The 12,045-nt window shown below is 39.9% G+C and overlaps 1 protein-coding gene across 3 annotated transcripts in view; it reads right to left on the reverse strand.

Moving 5' to 3' along the window:
* Window positions 1-205: 205 nt before the first annotated feature.
* Window positions 206-12,045, reverse strand: part of col11a1a (collagen, type XI, alpha 1a) — a 100,919-nt gene continuing 89,079 nt past the window's right edge. For all 3 annotated transcript variants that reach the window (XM_015005677.2, XM_015005680.2, XM_088001199.1), the window contains 13 exons: window positions 11,024-11,077; window positions 9,973-10,080; window positions 9,069-9,122; window positions 8,708-8,761; window positions 7,801-7,908; window positions 6,314-6,367; window positions 6,199-6,234; window positions 6,040-6,093; window positions 5,710-5,956; window positions 4,551-4,663; window positions 4,122-4,190; window positions 2,924-3,157; window positions 206-1,734 (listed from right to left, as the gene is read on the reverse strand). In XM_015005677.2, coding sequence (XP_014861163.1) covers window positions 1,588-1,734; window positions 2,924-3,157; window positions 4,122-4,190; window positions 4,551-4,663; window positions 5,710-5,956; window positions 6,040-6,093; window positions 6,199-6,234; window positions 6,314-6,367; window positions 7,801-7,908; window positions 8,708-8,761; window positions 9,069-9,122; window positions 9,973-10,080; window positions 11,024-11,077 — 1,332 coding nt within the window. In that variant the 3' untranslated portion in view covers window positions 206-1,587. The remainder of the gene's footprint in view (window positions 1,735-2,923; window positions 3,158-4,121; window positions 4,191-4,550; window positions 4,664-5,709; window positions 5,957-6,039; window positions 6,094-6,198; window positions 6,235-6,313; window positions 6,368-7,800; window positions 7,909-8,707; window positions 8,762-9,068; window positions 9,123-9,972; window positions 10,081-11,023; window positions 11,078-12,045) is intronic.

Here is a 12,045-nt window from a genome sequence, read left to right on the forward strand (position 1 = left end):
TTAAATTGTTTCACCATGGTTCAACACATTTACTGACACCTCTGCAACTTCTCTATGTAATGACTTTTGGAACTTTTCTAACAAAAATATGAATGAGAGAATGTAAATTTTTTTATGCAAGTATATGAGAAAGTTTTTTTTGTACTAAGTTAATGGTTCCTGCAAGTAAATAACCATCAGACACAAACACATCTAAATCAAAATGTGTGTTTCAGGGTTTTTTTATCCAGTCTATAAACATTTTCTACAATCCAAAATCTTTTACACACAACTGAGACATTTGGCTCGCTATTGTTTAGAATCCATTTTTTAATATTTAAATGAACTAAAAAAAAAAAAAAAAACAGCACAATAAAACATTTTCTCATTTTTAGTTAACAAAAATGGGTTACTGCAAGGGCTTCTCATTGCATTCACAGAAGGATCTGAACAGTGGATGTCGAACAAGTTTAGGTTTTTCTTACCTTTAAAAATATCCCCACCCAAAATATAAATTTATTCGCTTAGTCAGGGTATATACAGGGCATAGAGTCCTTGCTTTTTAAAGGTTATCAAGAAAGTCTGAGGTATACAACCGAAGCAAAAGCCAGTCAAAAAAAAAGTGAAACTGGAAAAAATAAAATAAAATAATAATAACAACAAATATATTTAAATAAAGAGGAAAATGGAGGTCGTAATTGCCTTCTAAGAGCACAGGGTCGCAACATTAGTGGGAGATGTCGCCGTAATTTGTGCTGTTGTGATAAATGCAGTTGTTTTACCTGCAGTCACAAGAGTAAAACAACCAAAAGAAAAAAACAAACTCAAGTTTTGGACAGTCAGTATATACAATGGGGCATACAGTCTAATTTGAAAATAGGATTGTTGAAATGCTCATAGTTTGTTTTTTTTATTTGCTTCATGACGAGTACACAGAACGTAGAGAGGAAATGACAAGAACCCCAAAAACTAAAACCCAGAATGTATGTATGCATGGTTCCAACTTACTCTGTATGCGTCTGAGCCCAAATCAGGTTCTGATACACATGCAAGTTTTGAAAGTGGATTTAGAAATAACAGTATTGTACAAAATAATAATAAAATTTTTACTTTTTTTTTTACTTTTTAATACATTTATATATATAATTATCAAAATACACCTTCTTTCTTAGCACCACTATATACTTTTTGTTTGTGTGTGTCGTGTTTTGGATCAAGCACCATTTGTTGTTTTCTTACAGCACCTGTGGGGGGCGGATTTCGGGCGAAGAGATCCGTTTCGCCTCGCGTCGCCAGGCCCTGTCCGTCGGTCGCCTCCGACTCCTCCTCGTCTGCCACGCCGCTCCTGCGTCCCTCGCCTTCCTGTCCGTAGCGTGCTATAGTCGTGTGGTTCGAGCCCCACGAGCGCTTCCGGGATTACGCGCGCAGACATGGAAGGACATGTCTGCTACGCCATCGCTCATTCAAAACTTGCATGTGGCATAGAAAAGGGTTGGGGTTTGGTGGGGGGGGTTAAAATTTGGTGGCACCCAGGATGTCCTGGCTTGACTTTATTTCCTGTCCTCATCAAGTCCTTATTTTTTTTTTTTTTTTAATTTCTATCTTTGTTTATCCAAGAAAGCAGACAGGTCCAACTTCAAACCCGAACTTCTGGTTCGGGTCCCCGAAATCAGTCAACATGACATCGACGATCGGAACCTGGTCGATTTTGGGAGTGTTGAGCTCCATCACAGTCTTTCCGTAGCCGTTTCTTGTCTGCAGGATAAGAAGAAAAAAAAAAAAAGGGACAGGAGGCAAAGTTCAATACCAGCTAATCGGTGGGAAGCATTTTGGGAATAAACGCGCCTTTTAAAATGAAAATCCGAATTAAGTCAGCAATCTGTTCACCTCAAAACAGGATAAGGCGCAAGACAAAAGACGACTTTTCACAGTTATCAGCTGACATTAACTACAGCCGCAGCTTTTCAACGCCGTCTCATTCAGTTGGAGAATAATAGCTCTGTCAGGCTGACGTTTACAGGATGAAACACTGAAGAGTTTCTTAATGGGCATTTAAAAGGAAAATGTTCACCATATTGTAAAAAACATGATTTTACTATGTTTTTAGATACTTTTTTAAAGCTGTCAAGAGAAAGGGTCAAATTGAAAAATGACCATTTTTTCAATTACATTAACACTACTGTAAATTAACAAAAGCTAATTTGTGTTTTAAGCTAATTAGCTGCTTATAAACACACTTTAGATAACAAGGAAAATGGATGATTTTCAGTTTGATTTGGCCTGATTGGTTTTAAACCTCTATTTTCAGGCCTTTTCTGTTCAGTGAATGCCACAATTCAGTGAGCCACACTCTTTGGTGTGGATGTTGCTACTGAGTAAAAGTGACTCAACAGTTAGTTTTTTTTTCCAATGTCAGCAGCTGGTTCAAAACTCAAGTCAAGAGATGTAAGAAGCTATTTTCTAGGACATGTGTTTTTTGGAAATCTCATCGTTGGGACAAAGACCAACATCTAGAGAATACACACCGAGACTGGCAACAGCAGCTACATGAATTAGCAATAAAAGATGCTACTGACAAAGCTAAGACATGTTTGCTGTTCCTTCAGGCTGCGAGACAGTAAGAGAGAGCAAGACTCTCTACCAGATAAGAGGTCGGTTGAAGTAAGACAAAGTTGCTCTATTTTATATTGGTAAAACATGTAAATGCGAGAAAAAAACCTACATGCAATTTACGAGATTAAACAATATTTAAGACCTGTGGTTAACGCCTTCAAGCCCAACTTACATTTTCTTGAATGAATTCAAGACATTTTAAGGCCTTAATTTTAGATTCACAAATTAAAGACTTCTTAAGGATGCCCTGCTGGAAATCAGGAAAGCTGGAAAACCTGTCAGCGCATCTCAACAACCAACATCCAAAGTCTTATCTACGGACTCCGCTTACCGAACAGCCATCCGAGATGGCCTGGAGGAACGGGTTGTTGTCGAAAGACATCTCCTCGTCGTTGGCGCCCAGGAAGCGCAGCGCCTTGTCGTGGCTGTCGCTGGCCGCGTCGTGCCACGCCACAGACTGGTGGCAGCTGTAGGTGAAGTTTTGCCTGGCTGAGGCGGTCAGTAGTCTGAGGAAGGTCATCTGTACCATGTTGATCGAGTTTCCGTCAGCATCCACGTAGGAAAACTGTCAGGGAGGGAAAGGAAAGAGAAGAGCATGAAAAGTAGGGTTTTTTTTATGTTTAGCATAATGTAATAATTTCATTTAATAAATGTAATAATCAAATGTAAATAAATGTAATGTAATAACTACATTTATTGAATATTCTGTACAATAATCAATTAAAGATTTTCACTGAACCAGGCAGGTGTTTGTTGTATATTTTTGGTAAAGCTTAAGCATAAAAAAATTAAATAATCACAGTATCTGTTTTACAAATAACATTGCAATTGTAATATTCAATGTTATATTAGTTCTGTAGCAATAGGGTTATTAGGTTTTGCTTTTCTATTTGCAACAGATAAATAAAATCAGATCTTTTCCATTGTTAAGCTTTTGCATAGACACTAAAGTATGTATAGGTAGTTTTTTTTAAAAAAAAACTCAGTTTTGTCTCCTTTTCAGGAGATTTTGGCCGTTTGGTTTATCATCCTCTCTGATAAAAATGTCCCTTATATAAAAAGCTAAGGATCACTAAAGTTACTCTTTTGGACACAGAAAAAAACTATTTGGATGCCGTTCATGTTTTGCTGATTTGTTTCAAAAAACACACATTTTCATTCAAGACTGAATAAATTTAAAACAGTATGTTTGTCTCAAAATGCTTCTGGCGAACCAGTGTAACTGGTTGTTAGGGGTTACTACAGGTATTAAAAGTACTTCAAGTTCAGTGACTACATGAACATAAACATCCAACCTCATATTTTTCCTACAGAAACACATAAAGCTGTAAATCGGTCCGATGGTGAAGCTCAAACTCTGACTTTCATTATGAAAAAAGAGACATTACTGTATGAAACCCTGACAGAAGCTTCTAATAAACTCAAACTAAAGTTCTGACTGCAGGAACTGGGAGAACGCAGACAGAACCCAAGAGACGAGGCGCGGACCGGAGTGTGGTGGGAGACAGGTGAAAAACAGAAACACTCACTATTTTACCCCGCTTGAATTCACTGAACCATGAACCTGGAGTCTCCTTAGGCCACGAGGATATTCTGACCTGCAGACAACAGAGCAGAACATCGGCGTGTGGAGTCATCATGGGTAATATAACCTGCACTCAGTCATGAACAAAACATGAAAACAGTATAAAAGCGAAACCTCTGGGGTAAAATCACAGCTTATTATTCAGGAAAATAGAGAAAGTTTTCTTTGCTTTTCTCTATGAAATAATAATATAAAAAAACTTAATGCCAGAGGACTTTTGTGGTGTTTTGCAAACATTCAAATGCTCCCAAAAGTTTCTCCAAGCCGAAACAAAACCTTCTTTGGTAATTACGGTGCAGCATGAAGGTCTTAAAGGAAGGAAATCAGGAGTTTCCTAATGCTATGTTTATTTTACTAATGCAAAGTCGCTTACCCCATTGGACTTTTTGTCCGGATAGATGCAGGTTTCACCCCCAGCAGTGAAGTTACAGTAGACTTTGAATGAATCCCCAGAGCAGCCTTGGTTGGGATCAATCCAGTACTCACCTGAAGAGAACGGAGGAAAATCAATTTGAAGTCATTTCTTGACATCACATATTTAATAAAAAGGGACAACAATTTTCTTTCTGGTGATTAATATTTTTTTTAAATATTGTTCACATGGACCTCATAGTCCATTTTGTTTATAGTTTTGTTACTGTGTGGTTTTTATTTCTGTTTTTAATGTTCTTTACACTATTAATGTTTATTGGTCTTTGAGAGGACAAACTTGCATTATTATCCCGTTATCAAATCATTACCTGAGAAAATATCTCAAAACAACGATATTATCATTTATCGCAATATTTACTGGGACAATTTATCGTCCAGTAAAACATGTTATTGTGACAAGCCTAATTTCATTTAGCATCTGAAAATGTAAAGAGTTTTACCAGCCTACCAAAACAAGGTCATCTGCATATAGTCAGACACAGTGGCAAAAGGAGCCGTTGTTGAAAGAACGCTGTAAAAACTTCAATTTATAGTTTGCCATAAGTTATGTGGGTGCCTGGGTTAGACAAGTCGCATTGTAACTTATTTGTCCTAGCAAGAAAAAGCACCCTGAACACACCATCCACTTTGTAAACCTGTTACAGGTTGAAACAGACTTGAGTCGGGGCAGGAGGTTCACTGCTCAGCAACACAGTGACACTAAACACGCAGCCAGAGCTACGAAACACGAGTTCTTCAAAGCATATCTGTATGTTAGAATGGTCCAGTCAACATCAAGGTCTGAATCCATTTGAGAACCTGTGGCAAAACATGAAAATCAGCATTCAAATATGCTCTCTGTCCAAAAGCATAAGCTATTTTCAAACTAACAGACAAGCATTATGTGCTTTGTGCTGAAGGTCTGCTCGTTAAGCCCGTCTCTCACATGTAGAAAAAGTACAGATTCGTAGTTGTAACATGACAAAATGTGGTTCTTCCTTCCATTGGACGTAAAACCAAGCCAGTAAAATGACTGAAGACTTATTTTCGTCAAAAGGAATTAGCAGAAGTGCGCAAACCTTTGACTTGTCGGCCACACCTGAAAGCCGTGGATTACTCACCGTCGGGGAACTCGGGGTGGCACAGCTGGAGGTCTTTGCATGTTCTGGCCGGGTTGTTTTGCGTGCCCATGGGGTATTTCATGCGTTCTATGTCCTGTTTGAGGTTGTTGAGAGAGCCAAAGATGTCCTCCATGCCTTCGCCATAATCCGCAAAGGCGCCGGCGGCATCCGACTGCATGTCACTGGAGCGCTTGGTCTTCTTGGGCGACTGAATGGGAAGGGGCTGGATGACCTCACCCGGTGGGCCCTGGTATCACACAGCGTGGCTAGGTTTACGACTCGGCCTTGTGTAGAGTTGATCGAAATAGAAGAAGAACTAAAGTCACTTACAGGAGGACCTGGAGGACCTATTGAACCAGTGTCTCCTTTTGGACCAGCAGGACCCTGGAGAGAAAAACAAAAGACATACGGAAGATGGATTATTCAACTGGTTTGAAAGCTAACTGGTAATACATATAGGCTACATGTAGCAGCTTAGTTTGTACTTACACTTGAACCCTTGGCTCCTTTCGGACCTTGAGGACCCTGGATCACAAGGGACAGAACAGGAGTTTGGTATTCTATACAGGAAATAAATATACATCCTATGAAATATAATACATACAGGTAGACCAGGGGGCCCAGGGGGACCAAGGGGACCAGAAGCTCCACTGATACCCTGAAACACAAAAAGATCTGTCAATAGATACAAAATAAATTTCAGTCTGAGGCTTTTGTAATGAGAGCTGGAAACAAAACAAAACAAAAAACAAACAAACTCTGGTATAAATGAAGAGGTTAAATGAATGTTAGTTATTCATCAAAAGAAAGCAAATTAAATTCTAATATTAAGCTGTTTCCATTTGAATCAGTGAGGTCATTACCTTATCAAGAGAGGAATAATGAAATAGGATCTTCAATCCAATTCTAAAATTAAACGGGAATAAAACTCTTAAGCCCTTTAGTAAAATACAACATCTCGGCTTCATAAAGCTAAGTCTTACCAAAGCAAAGAAAAGCAATACTTAGTTCAGTTCTCAGAAAGGTTTCTGTAAAACTGGACCAAGGCTGATGTTATAGCAGACGTTTCACCTGCTTTTCAACATTTATCACTGAAAACAGAACTTTTAATACGGCGGCGGCTTTGTAAGAACAAACTTGTAGCTTAGAGCGATCCGGTGTGTGAGATCACTTCTGAAAACATTTAATAAACTGAGAATAATCCCAGGCTTGTACATGGATGTTGCCTATAGACATGTCAGGAAGACTGTGAGAAGATTAAGGAAAAAAACAAACAAACATGTAATATTAAACTACTGAACTATATTTTGCGACAGAGAAAATTGCAAGAATTGTAGCTTGAACATTTCTAATCGGTGACTGAATGGTGAGAAACTCATCCTGTTTCCATCAGGCTACGCTACTGTGCTGACAACTCTTTGTTGTGGATGTTGTTACTGACTGAAGGCTCAAAGTTAGCTGTTTCCAGACGCAGTTCAGACAAAACTGTGTTTTCTCCGAAATGTCCAGATGTGTCTGCAGTACTGCAAGAAGGTGAGAGAGAGCAAGACTTTCTTCGGCAGGTAAAAGAGAGGCTCAACACGACTAATAGCCTCTTTTGACTTTAATAATTCTAGCCACGCTAACCATGCTGTTTGCTAGCACTACCTTTATTCATTACTTATTTAAGATAGAAATATAAATGTATTTTTTGAAATATGAATGATTAATGATTGCTCATAGCAGGACGGCCAGAAAAAGTAACACTGTTCCTAAATCTTCTGCTACTACAGCTCCCAAAGAGAAATAATCAGCATCAACTAGAATTGGTACCGGGACGTCTAAGCTTTACAAAAACCAAAGCTCGGAAATTGGCCACAACATTTCGACTAGTGCTTCTGTAATAGTCCAACACATTCTGAAGACGGTCTAAAAACAGCGATGATGTCATCAGCTGCAGCCGAGAAGAAGTAGAAAGTCTGAGAGTGGCTGCTGTAGGACTTGGATATGCAGCAGAGTTCAAACAACAGCGACCGTGTCTCCACCTTTAGCCACAGCTGGAAGGGCGAACGGGATACAGGTAGTACGAGTTGAAGGCCAAGCTGCACTTACAGAGTCACCTTTGCCACCGGGAGTGCCCTGGGGTCCGGGAAGACCTCGATCTCCTTTCTCTCCTTGCTCTCCAGGGGGTCCAATCAAGCCGATCAAACCTGGGTGACCCTGCAGAGCGAAAAGGCACACACACACACACACACACACACACACACACACACACGCACACACACACACACACGCACACACACACACACACGCACACACACACGAGACAGTCAAATCAAACGAGAAACAAAATAAAAATACCTGCAGTCTGAGTTGCTTTTCACAAGAGAGAGAGAGAAACACTAAGCATGTTAACAGAGATGCCGCTTCGGCAACACATATGAAAGAAAGTCGGTGGAAACGCAAAGGTCGTTTCACACCACAGATCCAAGGACTTTTGAAATAAGCAAGCTCCAGCCGGGTCCTGTGATTCAACTGCATTAGAGATGAAGACCACACACACACACACACACACACTCAAATTCTGTTGTGTGCTTCCAAATAGTTTCTTTCAAGCCATCATGTCAGGGCGTGGGAGGCAATTTAGATAGAGTAATGTGCCCTGTCTGAATATCCTTAGCAGTTATTCTTCACCAACAAATGTGACAGTAGGAGCAAGGAAAATAGAAAGATTGGACAGATTGGAGTGATGCATCATATTCAGCTGCTTTTTCAATCCCATGAAAACATTTTCTTTTTCAGGGAAGGAGACAAAAAGAAAAAAGTAATATAAGTCTTTCCTGAAGCCCTTTCGAAGAAAACATGGCAATTATTCTGAGATGATGCATAAAGTCCACAATGGTGTTCTGAACCAGGCTGCTACAAAGAGGTTTTTGTAAATAACATCTTAAGTTTAGGACGAGACAAGCTTGCAAATGGATACAAGAAAATGGAGGGGAGAAAAAAAAAACAGACCCACCTTTTCACCTTTGGAGCCGGGGTCGCCTTTCAAGCCTGGCAGACCTGGTGGACCCTGCATGATGAACACATTGAAACGTTACGATGAGAAAAAGGGGGAAAAAAAAAATCGATCAGAGCAATTAGGAAAAACACTCCCGTGGAAAAGGTGTGGAGGAAAAAAGGAAAGCGCGACGAAAGACATTGAATAAAAAAAGGCTTTTCGGACAAGACAAATCCATAAAATGTGAGGTCAACGTGCGTTTTTATTGGGACTTTGTGGGTTCAAAAAGCTCACAGACGAGAGAGAGAGAGAGAGAGAACTGGTGGCAGGGATAAATCCAGACAGGCGAGAGACGACGGGACGGACTCTGAATACTTACCATCGGACCTGGTGGACCGTCCTGTCCTGGAGCACCTGGCAGCCCTTGTTCACCCTGTGAAAAACCATTCAATTGAAGAGAGCATCATGGGGCTGCTGTATTTTCACCGCTCCGCCATTGATTTCCTGTGTGCGACTCGATGATTAATAGCCCAAACAGGGAGGAAAAGTGTGCTGAAATAAACAAGTAAAACTAAAGTACAAGCCAAATGGGAGTATCGATTATTCCATGAAGTCTATCATCATGCCTTCGCGGTACTTTTATATGTGTGTGTGTGTGTGTGTGTGTGTGTGTGTGTGTGTGTGTGTGTGTGTGTGTGTGCGTGTCTCAGTCGGCCTGTGAAAGTATTCACTGAACATTTTCATATTTTGTCATGTTCTGACCACAAACTTCACTGGATTTTGTTGGGGTTTTATGTGATGAACTAACCGAAGAGAAAGAGAAACGATACATTTGCATTGATTCTAACTGATTTATTTAGGGGCGCTGGGGTAAGTGGGGCTGAGTCCAAATGTCCAACACAGTTTTTACATTTTTACTGGTGAAAATGTTTTTATCGGGAAACACTTTATTTGAAGGGTGCGACATAATGCTGTCATTTGGTAAATGATGACACTTCTAATGCAAAGTTGACACTTTTAATGGACTTTTAATGCAAGTTTTAGTACAACTTTGGGTTAAAAGTGTCATAAACATTCATGTTCATGATAGTGTCCTGTCAGTCTTATGCACAACCTTCAAATAAAGTCTTACCCTTCAATTTCACAATTACTGTAAGCTGCATTTTTGTCTGCAAGATAAAATCCCAGTATAACACACTGGAGTTTTCATTTAAAATGGAACAAATTGTAAAAAAATAAAATAAAAAAATCAAGGCTTTGCAAGCCTGTAAACAGTGACGTACCACAGGGCCAGGGATTCCACGCAGACCCTCTGGACCGGGCTTTCCAGGAGGTCCTTGGGGTCCAACGGGTCCTGTTTTACCAGCTGGGCCCTCAGCGCCCGCTTCACCCTGCATGTGGATATAGAAAAAACAATCAAAACAGGACGCTAGACAAGTACACAAATAATATTTTCATATCTGATCTAACATTTGAAAGGACAGCCCAAAATCTAAACAAGCTGCTGGCATGTATTTAAATATGAATGTAGAGCAAAATAACAAGACATAAAGGAGCACTGTAGCCATCAACACAGCATGCGTGATGGCCTTAAAAAAACACACACACACAAAAAACTGCAAACCATAAACAACTTTGGTACTTTGTTGTCAACACAGTGTTTTTTTTCCTTTCTTTTTTCATTTTATCAGAGTTCAGCCACAGCCTGCGCAGAGTTTAAAATAAATATGCAGTTTGCATACCCGGCAAGTGTCAACAAGTAAGCGAGGGTCTGAAATAATATGTGCTTGTGATGCTTTAAATAAGGCTCAGAGTGGGAACAAGAATAGCTGAATGCGTCCTGTAACATGGAGGAAAGTTACAGGAAATCAAGTCTGGGCTGAGAAGTGAGCAGAGACTACGACAAAGCTCTAAACAGTTTTCACAGGACTTGCTGCCGCGGTTGCATTCGGCTGCACTGCTCTCCGTCTCGTATCGTTTCCAGCTTTTTGTAGCAGCTGTGAAATTAATGAACAAAAGCACCGAAGGATCGCAAAAACTATCTTTAATTATCAGACTCGAGTCGCTGCGGAGGCAGCGACGAAGGGACGGATGGTGCTGCTTTCACCAGCTGACGGGAGCCGAGTCTGAAAACGACGCGTCTGCATTTCCATACTTATGGTGGCGCAGATTACAGCTTTGCGCCACCATACGTGCTGTTTTTCTTTGGTCAGAGCAAAGAACATTTTACTGCAACATGTTTATTTCCGTGTAATCTGTCATGGAAGTTAAACTACACTAACATTTAATTCAGCTCAGGTGACTCTCGCCTGAAGCGTGCAGGGATTTTCTTACCTTGGCGCCCTTCTCTCCTTGCCGGCCCTCGGCTCCTAAAGCTCCAGGAGGTCCCTGAGGAGCCAGAGGAGAATGTTTTAGTTTCTCAACACGACAGTGTAAAACCCCAACATGCATGTAAGCAGACGGTCTTCTCAGATCTGTGACAGTGCAGTACAGTAGGTCTGTTACTGTCAGCCAGTCTGCAGCTGCAGGTTACAGTCACGCTTCAATAAAACTAAATCAGAATTGACTGAAGAAAAGTGGATTAAAAACATAAAAAAATCAACCAACTGGTTTGCTATATGCTTTAGTCGTATTACAAAAATGAACAGATTTGATACATGGACACATAATCTAAGGATCAAACACTAGAAATGCGTTTTATCTCAATTTCAGAATCTAACTCAAATGTTTTAAAAAGCAAAATAAAGCTTAATGTCTTTTTCTTTTTTATTAAGGCTCAATACTCCATAAAGCTGCTTTTAGCAACTGAAAAGCAGAGGAGAAAAAAAAAACCAAGGCAAGTTTTTAACGCAGCACATTTCAGGAACAAGGCAGTTTAAAGTACAAAACATAAAATATCAGATAAAAAACAAAACAAAAAAAAACATTACATTACAGTGCAATAATGAAGAAAAGTTGTGATCCGAATCACAATAAGCCTATTTTTCAGCAATTATTAATCAAAGGTAACTACATTTTCAGCTTGGATTTAGAGGAGCTGGTCTGGACATTTTGGTACGACAGCAGGTGAACTTAAACTGAGCTGTCTTGCTAGTTTTAACGTCTAATGGAATATTTTTTTATTGGCGTAGCAGGAAATAAAACCATCCTTGTAATTGCGGACTGGCTTTTTGGACGTTTCCACTGGAATTCTGACTAATTTACCTCGAGGAGCTTCAAGACTTTGGAGGCTCTAACACTTCACAGGTTCTCTTTCAGGTTCACATTGAGTCTGGTTAGACCACTTCACAACATTAATAAAATTAAATAAAAACACAAAATCTAAACTTGCCTGAATAACAAAAAGCAAGCAAACC

This window comes from Poecilia mexicana, unplaced genomic scaffold, assembly GCF_051168715.1.
Source record: "Poecilia mexicana isolate PSO_F unplaced genomic scaffold, ASM5116871v1 scaffold_20, whole genome shotgun sequence".
NCBI lineage: Eukaryota > Metazoa > Chordata > Actinopteri > Cyprinodontiformes > Poeciliidae > Poecilia > Poecilia mexicana.